Genomic DNA, 22,894 nt, shown 5'->3' on the forward strand with positions numbered 1-22,894 from the left:
ATGTGTCATGAATAAGACCACACAAAGATATTATCACTACATCTCCTGGTAAGTCACTCAAGAGGTTAGGTCAAAAGGACAGAAGTTCATGAACACACACACACACACACACACACACTTTCTTTTCTAGTTGCTCAGATCTTGGGAAGGACAAGTGACTCTTACTATTTCTAATTTCTCTGCCTTTATTTGGTTGGGATAATCTGTTTTTAATGTGTTATTATTCACAGTTTATAAAATATTTAAGTAGATTGTAAATGATGGTGAGGGCTAGGTGATGATTAAGACACACAGACTGATGAGTTTAAGGAAACTTGGAATAGGAGATGCTGGAGACAATGTTAAGAGTTCTATATTAATATGGCAGTACAGGTTCTTTTAAACTTATTTCCATCACCACCATCATCACCACCACCACCATCATCATCATAGGTATGTGTTTATGATTCTGTATGTGTGTGTGCGTGTGTGTGTGTGAGAGAGAGACAGAGAGACAGGAAGACAGAGAGACAGTGAGAGACAGAGAGACAGAGAGACAGACAGAGAGACAGACAGAGACAGAGAGAGATATGGGATGGGTGGCAGAGGATGGGTGTGGAAGTCAGAGAACAACTTGCAAGAATTGGTTCTCTCTTTCTACTATAGGTTTCTAGGGTCAAATGTAGATGATCAGGCTTAGACACAAACACCTGTCCCCACTGAGCCTCTTCTGCACATTCTTTTGCTGAAAATGTCACAATCCTTCAGAACCTGCAGCCTCTGTGGTCATTGTTTAAAATAATGTAAGATATAAGAAAACTGGATGAACTTTCAAGTTTCTTTGCCAGTGACCTGTTTGCAAGGTGAGGTCTTAGGAATGAATTGTGGTAGTTTTGTAAGGGTTACATATGTCAACAATATCATTGGTAAAACATCCTTTCCATCATAAACATATATAAACTCATAGCCCAATATACCTGTATTCAATATATATATATATGTGTGTGTGTGTGTATACATATATAACATATATGTGTGTGTGTATATACACACATATATATACATATATGTATATATACACACATATACATATATACATATATGTATACATACATATATATCAATATAGATATGAACAGAGTATCAGCATGTCAGATTTTACTTATAGTTTTTAACACATTATCCTCAAAGATTCCTTCTATTGACTTTGCATTCTTATGTGGGGTTCTGAGCAAGTCATAAAGGAATTTTCCTGTCCTACCTGGTTACTTTCACCAAGCACTGAAGACTTCTTGTTCCTTTTATAAAATCTTCCTCCCAAAAATCTCCTGCCGCTTATGTGCATCAAAAAACCAAAGACTTGGAAAAATATTGTACCTGGTGCTTAAGAAGTATTAAAAGACACATTATTTTTCTTATTTAAAACACTATGATGCAAGTTCAATAGTAACAATTTGAAAAAAATCAGCAATTTTCAGAGTCCTGCACATTGTTGAGAATGTGTAAAATAATAAACTTAAGAAGTACTGTGGAAAACAAATTATAAGTTATTACTATGAGGCTATTTGGGGAAAAATATGTTTCTTCATGACTATACTGTGGGATGAAGACTCTTGAATTTTGTGTTTCCTCATCTTCTCTAACATTCTCAAAGGATTTGGTAATTCATATTCCCAGAAAAACTGTCATAGTAGTCTAAGAATGTCTAAAGCTAGAAAACTCAACGAAGCTGCGTATGTTGACTAATTTGATCAGTGGCTGGTGAACTGATGGAGTCGAAAGTTTGTATGTAAACAGGAGAGATGATGATGAGAACTTGTAAGATGGTCAAGCAGCAAGATTATCATTGCAGACCTTCCTAGAGAAAAGAGTAGATTGTAATCAAATGCAAAACGTGGTTAGTACAGTAGAAAGTGATATCATGATAATAGCATAAATACAGGTCTGTAGCTAATAATCTTTGAGAAGTAAAATTAAACAGCAGGTGTTGTGAGGGTTGTTTACATGCTTGCTAAACACAATAAAAACTTGGAGAAAGGTGAAGAGAGTAGTGGAAGGAGAGAGTCAACTCCCACAAGCTGTTCTCTGATATCGATTGGTTACTCCTACAAGGTATTGCCACTGTGTTTAGCCTAGAATATTTTGCAGGCAGGACAGATTGTAGCTCAAAGTTTTGTGGTTGAGTTGGTGCTTATTTTTCTCTTGTGGCAGCCTTCAAAGAACCTTTGCACGCCATAGACACCAGAACATAGGGATGAAGGTTCTATATATGCAGTAGATCAACTTCTTCATGTTTAACAAATTGTATTGATGTCTTTAGCAATGAGTCTGGGCCATCAGTTTGTAGAGAGACCAACAGTTCTTAGTATCATCACTTGAATGATCTCATGGACCTTGTAGATGCTTTCAGTTGTCAATAAAAATGGAAAGTTTATATGTGCAGTACTCATAGTGACAGAGGCTTGAATACATCTTTCCCTCACAAATCTACAGTGAAGATTATTGCTAAGACCATTGTTTCAGTCAACTACACTGACCATTAAGACCTATCTTGTCCATTTGTATTTCTCAAGTGTGTATTGTACTATCTACATTTTATGTAAATTAACATGTTTTCTTTCTTTCTTTGTTTTGTTATTTTTTTGTTTTTTTGTTTTTTTTTTTTTCGAGACAGGGTTTCTCTGTGTAGCCCTGGCTGTCCTGGAACTCACTCTGTAGACCAGGCTAGCTTCGAACTCTCGAACTCAGAAATCTGCCTGCCTCTGCCTCCCAAGTGCTGGGATTAAAGGCATGCACCACCACTGCCTGGCTCATGTTTTCATAATAAATAAAAAACTAGTTGTTATTGGAAGCTGGGCTGTAGGGACTCTGCTGCTGCCAGATTCTCAAGATCAGCATTGTTGAGGCAAATTTTTCAATATTTGTACTTTTATGTGAAATGAGTACAGGCATTTTTAACATTTATCAGATATATCTATTTGGAAATTGATCCTTAGCAATTTTTAACTTTTTCATACTTTCTTCTTTATTTTTTTATTAACTAATTTACTTACATCCTCATCACAGCTTCTCTCCCTCTTCTCATTCCAGTCCCTTTTTCTCTTTTTTTTCCCTTAATTTATTTACTTTACATCCAATCACAGATTCCCCTCCTTCCTCTCATCCCAGTCCCTTCCTTTTACCTCACCTCCATCTCTTCTCCTTTTCTCCTCAGAGAATGGACGCTTCCTGCAGATATCAAGTTGCAGTAGGACTAGGTGCATCCTTTTCTACTGAAGCTAGCTAGACAAGGCTGCCCAGTTTTGGGAAAGGCATCCAAAGGCAGGCAACAGAATCAGAGACAGCCCCTGTCCTACTCCTGCTGTTAGGTGTCCCACATGAAGGCCAATCTGCATATCTGTTACATATGAGCAGGGGCCTAAATCCATCTCATGCATGTTCTTTGATTGGTGGATCAGTCTCAGCGAGCCTTTATGGGCTTAGATCTAGGTCCTTCAATCTTCTCCCTGCTCTTCCACAAGATTCCCTGAGCTCTGCCTGTTCGGTTGTGGGTCTCTGCTTCTTTTTCCATCAGCTGTTTGATGAAGCCTCTCAGATAAACTGTCAGATGACAGTTATGCTAGGGAGGGGCATAATTGGGATATATTATATGAGGAAAGAGTCTATTTTTAATAAAAAGTGTTCTCTTTTTATAAGTATATCAAATATAAATGCATTTGAGGAACATCCATCAAAACAGCACACCCAATTTGACTATACTATTGTTCGTTGATTTATCACATGAAAATAACCATTACAGAAGATTCCAGTACCCATTACAGAAGATTCCAATCCTTTGACTCTGCAATTTGACAGAACTGGGTAAGACAGAACAAGTAGGGATTTGTTATATGAAAGTGCATGTTAGAGGCTGAAGAGATGGCTCAGTGGTTAAGAGCACTGCCTGCTCTTACAGAGGTCTTGAGTTCAATTTCCAGCAATCACATGGTGGCTCACAACCATCTGTAATGGGATCTGATGGCCTCTTCTGGCATGCAGGTGTTCATGCAGATATAGCACTCATATATATTAAATAAATAAAAATAAATTTTAAAAAAAGAAAAGGAAGAAAAAAATGGATGTTAAGGACCATGCACTTTATTTTATACAAGCTTGGTAAGAGGTATGTATAATTTATCACTAAAAATGAAAAAAATTATATTCTTTGGTTGACTCTTTATAAATCAAACTTTTCTGGAAAAGTAAGTTGCTTTCTCACATTTGTGCTAATGTAGTTTTGATTTAAATACTAATGTAAATATTGTCTCATGTGTGCATATATGTAGGAAATGATACAGAAAGCCCATGTGTCTTTATCAATCTGACATTACCAACCTGTAGCCAACTGTAGTTCTTTTGAACACCCAGAGTGTGACTGTACTGCACCAAAATAACAGAGCAAATTAAATGCACAATATGAAATCATGTCTTAATCCAAATGCTAAGGCATAATTACACAAAATCTTTTACATTAGTCAACTCATAATGAAGCTACTCTTATCTCTGCCTCTTTTTTTCCTACTTCTTAAAGTCCTCCTGCCATGATGGAGCCACTTTTCTGGAAGACAGACTACTAAGGGTCAAGACAAAGGAAGTACATGGGGAACAGGACCACATCCCATCCTTCTTTGTTTACTCTCTCTAGTAGGACATGGTGGCTATGAGTAAGGCTCTGGTTCATGCAAGAATCACTCTCCTTCAGGTATGGTTGAGGATGTTGCTCTTTTCTTCTGTATGGACCCTGACTTGGTGTGCTAAATACAAAGGCCCTCCAGAGACAGTAATACCCTTGAGGGTAACTGTCTCTAGTAAAGAGATGAGTCTTGCAGGCTGGATATCCTATAGCTTACACTTTGGAGGCCAGAGACATGTTATCTCCATGAAACCCAAGAATTTTTTGATATCCAGACAGCTCCCTGTGTTCACATACAGCGACCAAGGTGTCCTCTTTGAGGACAGACCTTTTGTCCAGAATGACTGCTATTACCTTGGTTTTGTGGATGGAGGTCCGGAATCTATGGCTGCTCTTACCACCTGTTTTGGGGGCTTTCAAGGAATATTACACATAAATGACACAGCTTACGAAATTAAGCCCAAGAGCCTCTCTTCCACATTTGAACATCTACTTTACAAGATAGACAGTGAGGAAACTCAATTACACCCCAAGAGATGTGGACTAACAGATGAAGAAATAGCAGGGCAAGTGAGACTTCAAGAAAATGGTAAGTCCACTCTAATGCAAGTCTTTGATGAGACATGGTGGTCTCATGGATTGTATATTAAACTGGCATTGGTTATAGACCATGGACTATTCCTTTATCGAAACCGTAATACTTCTCTTGTGATAAAAGATGTATTTGAGATTATGAATATGGTAAATCTCTTTTTAACTTCAGTGGATATTCATGTATATTTACTTGGACTTACTATCTGGACTGACGAAAATCCCATACCGGTGCAAGATATATTTGCTCTCTTGCCAGCATTTTGTACATGGAAGAGAACAAACCTTAATTCTCAGATACCATATGATATTGCACATCTCTTTGTGAATCATACTTTTGGTGACTATTTTGGCATAGCCTATGTAGGAACTGTATGTAATAAGTCATTTGATTGTGGAGTTGATAGCCTCTTTAGAGAGGATTCCCTTAGCATTGGACATATTGTGGCACATGAGATAGGTCACAATGTGGGCATGCCACATGATGGGATGTTTTGCTCTTGTGGAGGGGAACCATGTTTGATGTCTGCTACAATGAAGAGTTCCATAAAACTCAGCAACTGTAGTTACGAATTCTTGTGGGCAAACATAGGCAAAAAAAGCTGCATGCACAGGGAGCCCAACTCTTCGGATAGCTTCCCACTGAAGTTCTGTGGGAACAATATAGTCGAAGAAGGCGAAGAGTGTGACTGTGGATCCTTTAAAAGCTGTAAAGAAGATTTTTGTTGTATGCCTAGCTGTACTCTGAGGTCGAAAGCTAAATGTAGTAAAGGACCATGTTGTAACCGCAAATGCCAATTCGAGCCATCTGGCACTCTGTGTAGACCTCGTGAGAATGAATGTGACCTTCCAGAATGGTGCAATGGAACTTCACATGAGTGCCCTGAAGATTTGTTTGTACAGGCTGGGACCTCTTGCAGTGGTAATGGCTACTGCTATGAAAAAAGATGTAACAGCCACGATGACCACTGCAAGAGAGTTTTTGGCCAGCATGCCATGAAAGCATCTGACAGTTGCTATAAGGAACTCAATACTCGTGGTGATCGTTTTGGTAACTGTGGACTCATGGACAATGAGTATGTGAGATGTGAGACCTCAGATATCCTCTGTGGGAGGATTCAGTGTGACAGAGTGAAAAAACTTCCTACCCTGAAGAGTCATTATACTGTTCACTGGACTCGTTTCAATGATGCTTCCTGCTGGAGTACTGACTACCATTTCGGGATGAAAATCGCTGACCTGGGTGACATAAAAGATGGCACAAACTGTGGTCCACAGCATGTGTGCATTGGCAGAAAATGTGTTGATAAGCCAAGTTGGACAAGTGATTGTTCACCACAGACCTGCAACATGAAAGGAGTCTGCAATAATAAACAGCACTGCCATTGTGATTATGGCTGGAGCCCACCACACTGCCAGGAAAATGGCAGTGGAGGAAGTATTGACAGTGGTTCTCCTGGAAACAAAGACTTTGAAGATGAGGTAAAGACAGGCTCAAGAAAATCTAATAACACCATAGGTTGGCTATTACCTGTTATTATTGTGGTTGTAGTTTTACTTATATTGTTTTACTTGTTTGGGGCCAAAAAAGCTAAAACCACAGGTGAGGAAACTAAACCCGCAGATGAAGAGGCTAAACCCCCAGGTGTGGACGAACAGGCTAAACCCCCAGGTGTGGAAGAAGAGGCTAAACCCCCAGGTGGAGGAGAAGAGGCTAAACCTCCAGGTGCGGATGAAGAGCCTAAACCCCCAGGTCAGGAATAAGAGACTAAATCAGACAAGAAAGAAGAGGCTAAACTATCCAGTGGGAAAGAAGAGGCTAAACCACCCAGTGAGAAAGAAGAGGCTAAACCACTCAGTGAGAAAGAAGAGGCTAAACCACCCAGTGAGAAAGAAGAGGCTAAACCACTCAGTGAGAAAGAAGAGGCTAAACCACCCAGTGAGAAAGAAGAGGCTAAACCCATCAGATGAGAGAGAGTAGCAGCTCTATTTCAACAGCTTCACTTCTTCAACTTCAACCAACACAGAACAGAAAACTCTAATGAGTTGTCAAAATAATCCTTAAAATTTAATGAAATTTACCACATAGTAATATTTAGCATCCTGGTGTGAGAGATTCCAATGTGTACTATAAACAACTGATAGAAGATCCCAGCAATCTATAATAAGTCAGAATAATACACATTTATCATTCAATAAAGATGAGAACTACCATATTCCTACTTTTCATAATCTGAAGAAATTTAGGTAACTTATTACTTTTCTAATTAAAAACTTTTATGGATTATATCTTATTGAGTCATTGGCAAAAAGGAATTCCATATAGCCCTCAAAATATCACAGGCTAGTATGGTCAAATCTATTGGTTACTCTCCACATCCTAATGGTAAGGTCTTATTGCTGAAGACACCACTTATTATTTTGTGAGATAATTTGAGGAGTAGTTCTTGAATGGTCTTGTATAATTGTACTGACTAGCTTTGGGATTTTTTTTTTTTTGGTGTGCGTGTGTCATGGGCGGGGGATGGTGGGAGATTTTTTAGTTACTGCTTCTGTTTCAGTAAGTTGTTACAAATCTATTGAAATTATTTAATTTTGGAAAATCATATATGCCAAGAAATCAATCTATTTCCAGTTTTGTGGAGAACAGAGTTTTGAAATGTGTCTTTACCATTTTCTGAATTTCCTCACTGTGTGTTATAATGCCTCTTTTTTAAAAAATCTCTATTTGTATCTTTCCCTCCATCTTTTGGTTAATTTATCTAAAGATTTGTGAATCCTATTGGCTTGGACAATGAACCAAGCCTTCATTCCATTAGATTATTTTATTTTGGTGTTGTCATTGTTGCTGCTGCTGCTACTCATTTGCTTCAAGTTCGTTGGTTTTAGCCCTAAGATCATCTTTTCCACGTCTACTCTTTTTGAGAATTATTTCTTCTTGTTTTTCTAAAGATTTCAAGTGTGTCGCCAGTGTTTTATGTTGACACTTAGTGCTTTAAACTTGCTTCTTAGAATTCATCTCACTGTGTCCTATTTGTTCAGGTATGTGATGTTTCCATTTTCATTCAGTTCTAATTTTTAATTCAATTAAATTTTTAATTCTCTTATTGATTTCTATCTTGACCCAATTTTCATTTAGTAGGTAGTTTTTCAGCTTCTATGACTTGGTATACTTTCTGCTATTTCTATTGTCGTCAACATCCAGCTTTAACTCATGATGGTCAGATAAACTGCAAAATGTTATTTCAATTTTTTATAACTGTTGAGACTTTGTATCCTAACATGTAGTCAATTTTGGAGAAAGATCTATGGGCTACTGTGAAAAAAAATACATTCTTTAATGTTTGGGTGGAATGTTTGTAAGCGCTGTTAAGTTCATTTAATTTAAGACAATAATTAAGTGTAGCATTTTCTCTGTTTGATTTTTGTCTGCATGACTTGTTCTTTGGCAAGAACCGGGTATTGAAGTCACCTCTATAACTGTATGAGAGTCGATATGTGATTTTATCTGCAGTAGTGTTTCTTTTGCAAAGTGGGTGCCCTTGTATTTGGTGCATAAATGTTTAGAATTACTATATTTTTCTTTGTAGATTTTGTTCCCTTTGACGAGTATGTATTGTTCTTCCCAGTTTCTTTTGATTAGTTTATTAGGTTTTGTTGGAGGTCTGGTTTAACAGATATTAAAATGGCCACACCTGGTTATTTCTTAGATGTTTGTTGTAACAATGTTTTCCATCTTTCGTCCCTAAAGTGATATGTCCTTGTGGGTGAGGTATGTTTCTTGGATATAGCAGAAGATGGATTATGTTTTCTAACCCAATCTGTTAGCTTATATCTATTTATTTGGCTACTGAAATCATTAATATTGAGAGATATTCATGAACAACGTTTACTAATTTCTATTATTTTGATGATGTGGTGTGGCCTTTTCCCAAAATTTTAAAGAAACAGTTCTGAAATTATTTATTGCTTGTATCCTGTTAGGTATAGTTAGTCTTCTCTTTAGGACAAAGTTTTCCTACTAATACTTTCTGTACAGATGTATGAATGGACAGAAATTGCTTAACATTTTAAAGTCATAAACTATTTTTTTTCTCCATTGACTGTGACTGAGAATTTCTTAGATATAGTGGTCTAGGTTGGCATCTCTGGTCTCTTAGTGATGGTAGAACATCTGTCCAGGCCCTTCTGGCTTTCAAAGTCTCCATTGAGTAGTCAGATGTTACTGTAAAGGGTTTGTTTTCATATGTAACTTGTTCTTTTTCCTTTGCAGTTTTTAATATTCTTTCTACATTCTGTATTAGTGTTTTGATTATTATGTGTTATGGAGAGGTTTTTTTTTTTGCCTCTTTCTATTTGGTATTCTGTATGCTTCTTGTACCTTGATAGGCACCTCCTTTTTTAGAATGGGGACATTTTCTTCTATGATTTCATTAAAAATATTTTCTGTGCCTTTGACATGTGTTTCCTCTCCTTCCTTTATACCTTTTACTCACAGATTTTGTCATTTCATAGTGTCTCAGATTTCCTATATGTTTTATGTTTGGGTTGTTTTTTAGATTTGACATTTTTTTTGACTAAGTTGTCCATTTTTTCTATCATGTCTTCAATATCTGAATCTTTTTAAAATTAATTGATTATTTTATTTATCTAAATTTTAATTGTTGTCTCCCTTCCCAGACTTTCCTCCCAAAACCTTTCATCCATCTCCCCTCCCCTTTGCCTCTAAAAGGGTACTCCCCACCCACCCCACCCAACCCACTCCTGCCTCATCCCTCTAGCATCTCCCTATGCTGGGCAACAAGTCTCCACAGGACCAAGGGACTTTCCTCCCATTGATGCCAGATAAGGCCATTCTCTACTACATAAGCAGCTGGAGCCATGGGTCCCTCCATGTGTACTCTTGGGTTGGTGATTTAGTCCCTGGGATCTTCAAGGGGTCTGGTTAGTTGATATTGTTGTTCTTCCTATAGGGTTGCAATCCCCTTCAGCTCCTTCAGTCCTTCCCCTAACTTCTCCATTGTGGTCCCATTGTGCAGTCTAATGGTGGCTGTGTGCATTCTCATCTTTATTGGTTGGGCTCTGGCAGAGCCTCTCAGGAGACAGCTATACCAGGCTCCTGTCAGCAAGTACTTCTTGGCATCAGCAATAGTGTCTGAGTTTGGTGTCTGCAGATAGGATGGATCCCTAGATGGGGTAGTTTCTGGATGGCATTTCCTTCAGTTTCTGCTCCACTCTTTACTTCTGTATTTTCTTTTGACAGAAGCAATTCTGGATTAAAATTTTTGAGATGGGTTGTGGCCCCATTCTCCTTGTACAAAGTTCAAGTCCAAGTGGATCAAGACCTCCACATAATACAAGATACATTGGATCTAATAGTATATATATATAAAAAAACCAAGTGGGAAAGAACCTTGAACACATTGGAACAGGGGAAAATTTCCTAAACAGAACACCAATGGCTCATACTCTAAGATCAACAATTGACAAATGGGACCTCATACAATTGAAAAGCTTCCGTAAGGCAAAGGACACTGTCAATAGTACAAAACAACAATCCACAGATTGGAAAAAGATCTTTACCAACCCTACATCTGATAGAGAGCTAATATCAAAAATGTATCCCATTTTTAATTGGGTTATTTGGTTCATTGATGTTTAATTTTTTGACTTCTTTATATATTTTGGATATTATCCCTCTATCAGATGTAGGGTAAGTGAAGATCTTTTGACATTCTATAGGCTGTTGTTGTATCCTTTTGATAGTGTTCTTTGCCTTGCAGAAGCTTTTCAGTTTCATGAGGTTCCATTTTTTGATTGTTGATCTGTGCCTGAGCTGTTGGTTTTTCCGTTCAAGATATTGTCTCCTGTACCAACGTGTTCAAGGCTATTTCCCACTTTCTCTTCTATTAGATTTGGTGTACATGGTTTTCTTCTTAGGTCTTTGATCCATTTGGACTTGAGTTTTGTGCAGGGTGATATTTATGGATCTATTTGCATTCTTCTACATGCAGACATACATGACAATCAGCACCATTTGTTGAAAGTGCTCTCCCTTTTCCATTGCATGGTTTTGGCTTCTTTGTCCCAAACCAAGCGACAGTAGGAGTCTGGGTTTATTTCTGAGTCTTCAATTCTATTCTTTTGATCAACCTGTTTTTAGCCTAATAGAATGCAATATTATTACTCTTGTTCTGTAGTGCATCTTGAAATCAGGGATGGTGATACCTCCAAAATATTTTTTATTGTACAAGATAGTTTCATTATCCTGGGTTTTTTATCTTTGCATATGAGGTTGAGAGTTGTTCTCTTAAAGTTTATAAAGAATTTTTATTTTGATAGGAATTGCATCGAATCTGTAGCCTGCTTTTGGTAAAATGGACATTTTCTACTATGTTAATCTTACTGATCCATAACCATGAGAGATCTTTTAATCTATGTTCTTCAATTTAGTTTCTTCAGAGACTTGGAGTTCATGTCATACAGGTCTTTCACTTGCTTGGTTAGAGTTACAGCAAGGTATTTTATATTATTTGTGGCTATCGTGAAGGGTATTATTTCCCTAATTTCTTTCTCTGCTCATTTATTGTTTGTATAAAGAAGGACTACTGGAATTTTGGTGTTTTTTTTTTTCTGTTTGTTTTGTTTTGTTGATTTTTTGAGTTAATTTCGTATCCAGCCACTTCTCTGGTAGAATTTTTAGGGTCACTTATGTATATTATCGATCCAGTTAGAAATTCAAGTACTGTACTGAATAGGTAGTGAGAGAGTAGACAGCCTTGACTTGTTCCTGACTACAGTAAAATTACTTTAAACTTCTCTCCATTTAATTTGATGTTGGGTATTGGATTGTTGTATATTACCTTTATTGTATTTAGGTATGCACCTTGTATCCTTAATCTCTCCAAGATTTTATCATGAAGGGGTGCTGGATTTTCTCAAAGGCTTTTCCACATCAAATAAGATGATTATGTTTTTTTTTCTTTCAGTTTGTTTATGTGGTGGATTATGTTGGTAGATTTTCATATTTTTAACCATCCCTCCATCCCTGGGATGAAGCCTACTTGATGATCATGGTGGATGTTTTTGATGTGTTCTTGGACTTGGTTTGCAAATATTTAATTGAGTATTTTTGCATCATTCATAAGTATTCATTTTACAGTATTCATAAGGGAAACTGGTCTGAAATTTTCTTTTTTTGTTGAGTCTTTGTCTGGTTTAGGAATCAGGTTGACTGTGGTCTCATAGAATGAGTTTGGCAATGTTCCTTCTGTTTCTATTTTGTTATATAGTTTGAGGAGTATTAGTATTATCTCTTCTTTGAAACTCTGGTAGAATTCTACGATAAAACCATGTGGCCTTGGGCTTTGTGTGTATGCGTGGGGGGGGGTGCAATTTTAATGACTGCTTCTATTTCTTTAGAGGTTTTGAATTACTTAAATTGTTTACCTGATCTTGATTTAACTGTGGTAAGTGGGATCTACCAAGAAAGCTATCCATTTCATTTAAATTTTACAATTTTGTGGAATACAGGCTTTTGAAGTAAGACCTGATGATTCTTTGGATTTCTTTGGTATCTGTCTTTATGACTCCTTTCCATTTAGGATTTTGTTAATTTGGATACTGTCTCTCTGACTTTTAGTTAGTTTGGCTAAGTTTGTTTATCTTGTTGATTTTTTTTTTGTTCTTTCACTTATTCTTTGTCCTTTTCTCTTTGTTTCTACTTTATTGATTTTAGTTCTGAGTTTGTTTATTTCCTGTCATTTACTCTTTTTGGGTGTTTGCTTCTTTTTGTTGTTTGTTCTTTTAGGTGTGTGAAGTCTAATAGTTGGCTGCAAGCCTCCACCTCTGTATTTGTCAGGCTCTGGCAGAGCCTCTGAGGAGATAGATATATCAGGCTCCTGTCAGCAAGCCCTTCTTGGCATCCACAATAGTGTCTGGGTTTGGTGATTGTATATGGGATGGATCCTCAGGTGGGACAGTCTCTGGATGGCCTTTCCTTCAGCCTCTGCTCTACACTTTGTCTCTGTATTTCATCCCTTGAGTATTTTGTTCCCCCTTCTAAGAAGGAACAAAGCACTCACACTTTGATCTTCCTTTTTCTTGAGCTTCATGTGGTTGTATCTTGGGTATTCAGAGATTTGGGCTAATATCCACTTATCAGTGAGTGCATACCATGTGTGTTCTTGTGTGATTGGGTTACCTCATTCAAGATAATATTTTCTAGTTCCATCCATTTGCCTAAGAATTTCATGAAGTCATTGTTTTGTTTTGGTCTTTTATTTATTTTTTTATATTCCCCCTTCCCATCCACCCTCCAACTGTTCCACATCCCATACTTCCTCTCCATCCCCCTGTCTCCATGAGGATGTCCCCACCCCCCATGCCCCACCCAACCAGACCTCTAAACTTCCTGGGGCCTCCAGTCTCTTGAAGGTTAGGTGCGTCTTCTCTGACTGAACCCAGACCCAGCAGTCCTCTGCTGAATTTGTGTTGGGGGGCTCATATCAGCTGATGTATGCTGCCTGGTTGGTGGTCCAGTGTTTGAGAGATCTTTGGGGCCCAGGTTAATTGAAACTGCTGGTCCTCCTACAGGGTCACCCTCCACCTCATCTTTTTCCAGCTTTCCCCTAATTCAACCATGGGATCAGCAGCTTCTGTCCATTGGTTGGGTGCAAATATCCGCATCTGACTCTTTCAGCTGCTTGTTGGGTCTTCCAGAGTATGGTCCCTTTTTGTGAGCACTCCATAGCCTCAGTAATAGTGTCAGGCCTTGGGACCTCTCCTTGAGCTGGAACCCACTTTGGAACTGTCGCTGGACCTTCTTTTCCTCAGGCTCCTCTCCATTTCCATCCCTGCAGTTCTTTCAGACAGGAACAAATATGGGTCAGAATTTTGATTGTGATGAATGGCAACCCACTCCCTCACTTGATGTCCCATCTTCTTGCTGGAGGTGGGCTCTATAAGTTTCCTCTCTTTACTGTTCAGTTTTTCATCTAAAGTCCTTTCCTTTAAGTCCTGAGAGTCTCTCACCTCCCAGGTCTCTGGTACATCTATGGGGGATTCCCCCAACCTCTTACCTCCTGAGATTGCCTGTTTCCATTCTTTCTGCTGGCCCTCGGGGGTTCAGTCCTTTTCCTTCACCCAATACCAGATCAGGTTCCCCTTTTCCTCCCACCCCCCTGTCCACTTTCTCTCCCAGGTCCCTTCCTCCTTCCCCACATGTGATTGCTTTCTTCTCCCTCCCAAGTGGGACTGAGGAGTCCTCACTTGGACTCCTCAGTGTGTTTACCTATTTTAGTTCTATGGACTGTATCTTGGGTATTCTGTACTTTTCTCATTGTTTTTTGGCTAATATCTACTTACTAGTGAGTACATACAATGCATGTGCTTTTGGGTCTGAGTTACCTCACTCAAGATATTTTCTAGTTCCGTTCATTTGCCTGCAAAACTCAGGATGTCCTCATTCTTAATAGCTGAGTAGTATTCCATTGTGTAAATGAACCACATTTTCTGTATCCATTCTTCTGTCATGGGGCATCTGGGTTGTTTCCAGCTTCTGGTTATCACAAACTAGGCCACTATGAACATAGTGAAACACATACCCCTGTGGCATGGTCAACATAAAGCTAGATACACTAAATCTAATAGAAGAGAAAGTGGGAAAGAGCCTTGAACTCATTGGCACAGGGAGAAAATTCCTAAACAGAATTCCAATGGCTCATCCTCTAAGATCAAGAATTGATAAATGGGACCTCATGAAACTGGAAAGCTTTTGTAAGGCAAAGGACATAGTCAATGAGACAAATCGGCAACCTACAGGTTGGGAAAAAAAAAAATCTTCACTAAGCCCACATCCGATAGAGGGCTTATATTCCAAAATATATAAAGAACTCAAGAAGCTAACCACCAAAAAACCAAACAACCCAATCAAAAAATGGGGTATAGAACTAAACCAAGAATTCACAACAGGAGAATCTCGAATGGCTGAGAAGCACTTAAAGAAATTTTAAAAGTCTTAGTAATCAGAGAAATGCAAATCAAAATGACCCTGAAATTCTACCAATCAGAATGGCTAAGATCAAAGCCTCAGATGACAACACATACTGGCAAGGATGTGGAAAAAAAGAAACACTCCTCCATTGCTGCTGGGATTGAAAACTGGTACAACCACTCTGAAAATCAATCTGGAGGTTCCTCAAAAAAATTGGAAATAGATCTACCTCAAGATGCAGCAATACCACTCTTGGGGATGTACCCAAAAGAAGTCATTGATTTTTAATAGTTGAGTAGTACTCCATTATGTAAATGTACCACATTTTCTATATCCATTCCTCTGTTAAAGGACATCTGGGTTCTTTCAAGCTTCTGGCTGCTATGAACATAGTGGAACATATGTCGTTGTTATATGTTGGAGCATCTTCTGGGTATATACCTAGAAGTGGTGTAGCTGGGTCCTCAGGTAATACTATGTCCAGTTTTCTGAGGAACCACCAGACTGATTTCCAGAGTACTTGTAACAGCTCACAATCACAACAACAATGGAGTGTTCCTCTTTCTCCACATCCTCGGCAGCATTTGCTGTTACCTGAGTTTTTGATCTTAACCATCCTAACTGGTGTGAGATAGAATCTCAAGGTTGTTTTGATCTGCATTTCCCTGATGACTAAGGATGTTAAACATTTCTTTAGGTGCTTCTCCGATATGCAATATTCATCAGTTGGAAATTCTTCGTTCAGCCCTGTACTCCACTTTTTAATAGGGTTACTTGATTCTCTGGAGTCTAATTTCTTGAGTTCTTTATATACATTGTATACTAGCCCTCTATCGGATGTAGGATTAGTAAAGATCTTTTCCCAATCTGTTGGTTGTTGTTTTGTCCTATTGACAATGTCCTTTCCCTTACAAAAGCTTTGCAATTTTATAAGACCCCATTTGTTAATTCTTGATCTTAGAGCACAAGCCATTGGTATTCTGTTTAGGAAATTTTCCCCAGTGTCCATGTATTAGAGGATCCGCCTGACTTTTTTTTCTATTAATTTGAGTGTATCTGGTTTCATGTGGAGGTCCTTGATCCACAGCTTGTACAAAGCTCTCCTTGAGCTCTCCTTGAGCTTTGTACAAGGAGATAAGAATGGATCAATTTGCATTCTTCTACATGCTGACCTCCAGTTGAACCAGCACCATTTGCTGAAAATGCTGTCCTTTTTCCACTGAATGATTTTAGCTCCTTTGTCAAAGATCAAGTGACCATAGGGATGTGGATTCATTTCTGGGTATTTAATTCTATTCCATTGATTTTCCTGCCTGTTTCTGTACCAATACCATGCAGTTTTTATCACTATTGCTCTGTAGTGCAGCTTGAGGTCAGGGATGGTGATTCCTCCAGAAGTTCTTTTATTGTTGAGAATAGTTTTCACTATACTGTTTTTTTTTTTTCTTATTCCAAATGAATTTTCAAATTGCTCTTTCCTACTCTATGAAGAATTGAGTTGGAGTTTAGATGAAGATTGCATTAAATCTGTAGATGGTTTTCTTGGCAAGATGGTCATTTTTACTATATTAATCCTGCCAATCCATAAGCATGGAAGATCTTTCCATCTTTCAATCTGAGATCTTCTATTTCTTTCTTCAGAGACTTGAAGTTCTTGTCATGCAGATCTGTCACTTTCTTGGTTAGAGTCACATCAAGGTATTATATTATTCGTGACTATTGGGAAGGGTGTCATTTCCCTAATTTCTTTCTCAGCCTGTTTATCCTTTGAGTAGAGGAAGGCTACTGATTTGTTTGAGTTAATTTTATGTCTGGTCACTTTGCTGAAGTTGTTTATCAGGTTTAGGAGTTCTCTGGTGGAAGTTTGGGGATCACTTAAGTATACTATCATATCATCTGCAAATAGTGAAATTTTGACATCTTTTCCAATTTATAACCCCTTGACCTCCTTTTGTTGTCTAATTGCTCTGGCTAGGACTTCAAGAACTATATTGAATAGGTAGGGAGAGAGTAGGCAGCCTTGTCTAGTCCCTGATTTTAGTGGGATTGCTTCAAGTTTCTCTCCATTTAGTTTGATGGTGGCTATTGGTTTGCTATATATTGCTTTTACTATGTTTAGGTATGGACCTTGAATTACTGATCTTTCCAAGACTTATATCATGAAGGGATGTTGAATTTTGTTAAATGATTTCTCAGCATCTAGTGAAATGACCATGTGGTTTTTTCCTTTGAGTTTGTTTATATAGTGGATTATGTTGATAGATTTCTGTATATTGAACCATCCCTGCATTCCTGAGATAAAGCCTACTTGATGATGATGAATAGTTGTTTTGATGTGTTCTTGGATTCGGTTTGCAAGAATTTTATTGAGTATTTTTGAATCAATATTCATAAGGAAGATTGGTCTGAAGTTCTGTTTTTTTGTTGAGTCTTTGTGTGGTTTAGGTATGAGCGTGATTGTGGCTTCATAGAACGAATTGGGTAGTGTTCCTTCTGTTTCTATTTTGTGGAATAGTTTGAAAAGTATTGGTATTAGGTCTTCTTTGAATGTCTGATAGAATTCTGCACTAAACCCATCTGTCCCTGGGGTTTTTTTTTGGTTGAGAGACTTTTAATGACTGCTGCTATTTCTTTAGGGGTTATGTTCCTGTTTAGATGGTTTATCTGATCCTGATTTAGCTTGGGTACCTTATTTCTGTCTAGAAAATTGTCCATTTCATCCAGATTTTCCAGTTTGGTTGAGTATAGACTTTTTTGTTGTTGTTTTTTTTGAGAAGGGTTTCTCTGTGTAGTCCTGGCTGTCCTGGAACTCACTCTGTAGACCAGGCTGGCCTTGAACTCAGAAATCCACCTGCCTCTGCCTCCCAAGTGCTGGGATAAAAGGCGTGTACCACCACTGCTCAGCGAGTATAGACTTTTGTAGTACGATTTGATGATTTTTTTTTTAATTTCCTCGGTTTCTGTTGTTATGTCTCTCTTTTCAGTTCTGGTTTTATTAATTTAGATACTATCTCTGTGCCATCTGGTTAGTCTGGCTAAGGGTTTATCTATCTTGTTGATTTTCTCAAAGAACCAGCTCCTTTTGTTCTTTGTATAGTTCTTTTTGTTTCTACTTGGTTCATTTCAGCCTTGACTTTATTTCCTGTCATCTACTCCTCTTGGATGTATTTGCTTCTTTTTGTTCTAGAGCTTTCAGGTGCGCTATCAAGTTGCTAGTGTATGCTCTCTCAAGTTTCTTTTTGTAGGCACTTAGAATTATGAGTTTTCCTCTTAGCACTGCTTTTATTGTGTTCCATAACTTTGTGTATGTTGTGCCTTCATTTTTGTTAAATTCTAAAAAGTCTTTAATTTCTTTATTTCTTCCTTGACCAAGTTATTAAGTAGAACATTGTTCAGCTTCCGTGTGTATGCGGACTTTCTGTTGTTTTTAGTGCTATTGAAAATCAACCTTAGTCCATGGTGATCTGATAGGATGGAGGAGATTATTGCAATCTTCTTGTATCTGGTGAGCCTATTTTGTGACCAGTTATATGGTCAGCTTTGGAGAAGGTACCATCAGGTGCTGAGAGGAAGGTATATTTTTTTGTTTTAGATTGAAATGTTCTATAAATATGTTAAATCCATTTGGTTCATAACTATTGTTAGTTTCAGTATTTCTCTGTTTCCATGATCTGTCCATTGCTGAGAATTGGGTGTTGAAGTCTCCCACTATAATTGTGTGAGGTGTAATGTGTGCTTTGAGCTGTAGCAAAGTTTCCTTTATTAATGTGGGTGCCCTTGCATTTGGAGCATAGATATTCAGAATTGAGAGTTAATCTTGGTAGATTTTTCCTTTGATGAGTATGAAGTGTCCATTCTTATCTTTCTAGATAACTTCTGGTTGATAGTCAATTTTATTTGGTATTAGAATGCCTACTCTGGTTTTCTTGGGACCATTTGCATGGAAAATTGTTTTCCAAACTTTTACTGTGAAGTAGTGTCTGTCTTTGTCACTGAGGTCCATTTCCTGTATGCAGCAAAATTCTGGGTCCTTGTTTATGTATTTAGTCTGTTAGTCTATGTCTTATTATTGGGGAATTGAGTCCATTAATGTTAAGAGATATTAAGGAATAGTAATTGTTGCTTCCTGTTATTTTTGTTGTTAGAGGTGGAATTATGTTTGTGTGGCTATTTTCTTTTGGGTTTGTTGAAAGATTACTCTTTTGCTTTTTCTAGGGTTTAGTTTCTTTCCTTGAGTTGGAATTTTCCATCTATTACCCTTTGTATGGATTTGTGAAGAGATATTGTGTAAATTTGTTTTTGTCATGGAATATCTTGGTTTCTCCATCTATGGTAATTGAGAGTTTTGCTGGGTATAGTAGCCTGGGCTGGCATTTGTGTTCTCTTAGGGTCTGTATGATGTCAGTCCAGGATCTTCTGGCTTTTATAGTCTCTGGTGAAAATTCTGGTGTAATTCTTATAGGTCTGCTTTTATATGTTACTTGACCTTTTCCCCTTACTCCTTTTAATATTCTTTCTTTGTTTTGTGCATTTGGTGTTTTGATTATTATGTGACAGGAGGAATTTCTTTTCTGGTGTCCAGTGTATTTGGAGTTCTGTAGGCTTCTTGTATGTTTATGGGAATCTCTTTGTTTAAATTAGGGAAGTTTTCTTCTATAATTTTGTTGAAAATATTTATTGGCCCTTTAAGTTGGGAATCTTCACTCTCTTCTATATGTATTATCCTTAGGTTTGTTCTTCTCATTGTGTTCTGGATTTCCTGGGTATTTTGGGTTAGGAGCTTTTTGCATGTTGCATTTTCTTGGACAGTTGTGTGATGTTTTCTGTGTTATCTTCTGCACCTGAGATTCTGTCTTCTGTCTCTTGTATTCTGTTGGTGATGCTTGCATCCATGAATCCTGATTTCTTTCCTAGGTTTTCTATCTCCAGGGTCATCTCCCTTTGTGGTTTCTATTTCTATTTTTAGATCCTGGATGGTCTTGTTCAATTCCTTCACCTGTTTGCTTGTGTTTACCTGTAATTATTTAAGGGATTTTTGTGTTTCCTCTTTAAGGGCTTCTACCTGTTTACCTGTGTTCTCCTCTACTTCTTTAAGGGAGTTATTTATGTTCTTCTTAAAGTCCTCTACCATCATCATGATATATGATTTTAAATCCAAGCCTTGGTTTTCATTGTGACAGTGTATCCTGGACTTGCTATGGTGGGAGAACTTGATTCTGATGATGTCAAGCAACCTTGGTTTTTGTTGCTTATGTTCTTATGCTTGCCTCTCACCATCTGATTATCTCTAGTGCTACTTACCCTTGCTGTCTCTGACTGGAGCCTTCCTTCCTGTGATCCTGGTTGTGTCAGGACCCCTCAGAGTCCAGCTATTTCTGTCAACCTGTGATTCTCAGATCCTGTGATTCTGAGATCCTGGGTATATCAGAGCTCCAGGGATTCAAGCTGCCTCTGGTATCCTGAAATCCTGGTGTGACCAAGCTCCTGAGATCCTGTGATCCTGGGCATGTTAGAACACCTGAGAGTTGAGCTTCTTCTGGGTGTTGTGGGATTGGGTGCAGAACTAGTGCCCAAGGTCTGTTCAGAGTACCAGCTCAGACCAGAAAGAAGCTGTGTCACTCGCTGGGTGGGAGTTTCTGCGTCCCTTCATCCCACTGGTCCCAGTTACTCCTGATGTTGATGCAGATGTTGTGGCCTCCTCCCCTATGATTCTTGAAATCTTTTTCTTGTACTTCAGCTAAATTGCTTTTCTTGTGGCCTAATGTAATAATGTTGCTGTATTCATATGGTCTTTTCTTGAATCCACATTATGTGATTTTTGCAGTGTATGTAGGGATGTGGAGTTAAGACCTTTAAATTATAGATAGTGGTCTTGTCTTTCTTGGGACATTGTTTCATCATTTGGCTGCTGTTGTCCACTCTGAGTCCTATCCAAATGTGGTCCATGTGGGATCTCAGGTAGATGGGCTAGAAAAAAAAAAGACTAGGAACGGTGACAGGGGAGTATTAGGGAAACTCTAGGTCCACATAAAAAGGCCAAGTTCCTAGCGGATGGGATGGGCTAGGTGGAGAGGCTCCTATAAGTAGGCTTTAGCAGGGCTAAGGGTAAATCTGGAGAGACTAGAATAGGTTTTGTTTTATTTTGTTTGTTTTTAGGACAGGTTCCGACTATGTAGAATAGGCTATTTTGAACTTGTATTTCTCCTCCCCAAGTCTGCCAAAACTGGCTTACAGGCTTACCTCACACTGCCCATCTAAGGCTACTCATTTCTTTTGTTCTTTTTCTTTTTGACTGTTTTGTTTTTGTCGTTAAGTGATAGTGCGAGTTTGAACACTGGCTCTTGGCTGTGTTTGGTAAGCACTCTACCAATGATCTTTATTTCCTATGCTAATTAGTTATCTATTCTTTTAGGATTTTAAAAATAAATTTATATGTATAAGTGTGTACACATGTATATTTTTACCTTTGTAATCCAGAAGGAGGTGTTGGATCCCCTGGAGCTGGAGTTACAGGCAGTTGTGACCTGCCTACTGTAGATGCTGAGAATCAAACTCTGGTCCCTTGGAGGAGCAATAAGTTATTTTAACCAGATGATCCATCTCTTCAGGCCCCCGGGGGTTTGTTTTTATTGATACTAGTCCCTTTGTTTTAACAGATTAAAGATCTAACTCATAGATCCTCTGTGCCTTCATGTTTGGCACATTGGTAATTGGTATCTCTCTGTTACAAAACACTTACCAGTTTTTATCCTGCTTTGACACATAAAGAGGGGGAGCCTACACATCACATTTTTTATTAGCCCTTCCTAGTAGAATGTTCCCACTGAGATCTCAGAGTCTTACAAAGAACCTGGGAGAACTGTTTAATTGGGGTTCCTATCATTGTTGCCCCAGGCTCAACTCTCATCTAGACAGCACCAGCCAGCCAGCGGGTTTTAAGGTCTGGACGTGATTGTTCACATCTCTGCTCCCCAAAACAACAGTGTTATCAACTTTAGAGAAATAGAACGGTACCAATCTACTGTTCTATAGTTTGGATGCATATACATATCTATAAATATTATATATCAACAGTATATATGTATATTACATGTTATACTATGTATGTAATATATAATATATTTATAAGTATAATATATACTTATATATAATATATTTTGTAAGTATATAATTATATTGTATTTATAGTATATATGTATTATAATTATATGAATTATAATTATATGTTGATGTATAATACTATATAGAATATTAAGTGTACTATATACATAAATATATAGTATATAAAACTATTATATATGTTCTATATTATATAATATTTAATATATTATATATAATATATAAATATCTATAATATTTATAGATAGGACCAGCTGTCTACAATTTAAATGTCTTTCAAATTCCTATACCTACTGCAAAATCACACACACGAAGAACCAATATTATACGAATCCAGCAACCTTATTGTGTTAGGCCATGAGAAAAGCAATTTAGCTGAAGCTAAGCCCCACAGTTCTGAGTCCCAAATGTTTGTGTTCTCCATACAATTCTGAATGTTCAATTTCCAAGACAACTGTGTCTTCTTCTCAGATCTTTAGAATGATGGGACAAAAATCCAAAACTATGTGTTTGAATATCTCTAGTCTCTCTGTTTTGAC

At 37.8% G+C, this 22,894-nt stretch overlaps 1 protein-coding gene across 1 annotated transcript; it reads left to right on the plus strand.

The window, feature by feature from the left end:
- The first annotated feature begins 4,669 nt into the window (after positions 1–4,669).
- On the plus strand, positions 4,670–7,006 carry LOC114621823 (disintegrin and metalloproteinase domain-containing protein 24-like). The gene has a single exon (XM_028768146.1). It carries the CDS (start codon positions 4,670–4,672, stop codon positions 7,004–7,006), a length of 2,337 nt encoding a protein of 778 aa, XP_028623979.1.
- Positions 7,007–22,894: the final 15,888 nt, after the last annotated feature.

The sequence above is a fragment of the Grammomys surdaster genome, unplaced genomic scaffold, assembly GCF_004785775.1.
Source record: "Grammomys surdaster isolate TR1022 unplaced genomic scaffold, NIH_TR_1.0 185, whole genome shotgun sequence".
Taxonomy (NCBI): domain Eukaryota; kingdom Metazoa; phylum Chordata; class Mammalia; order Rodentia; family Muridae; genus Grammomys; species Grammomys surdaster.

What these genes read in the sequence shown, in the direction of transcription:
- LOC114621823 (XM_028768146.1), top strand. Translation starts at nt 4,670, where the DNA reads ATGGTGGCTATGAGTAAGGCTCTGGTTCATGCAAGAATCACTCTCCTT.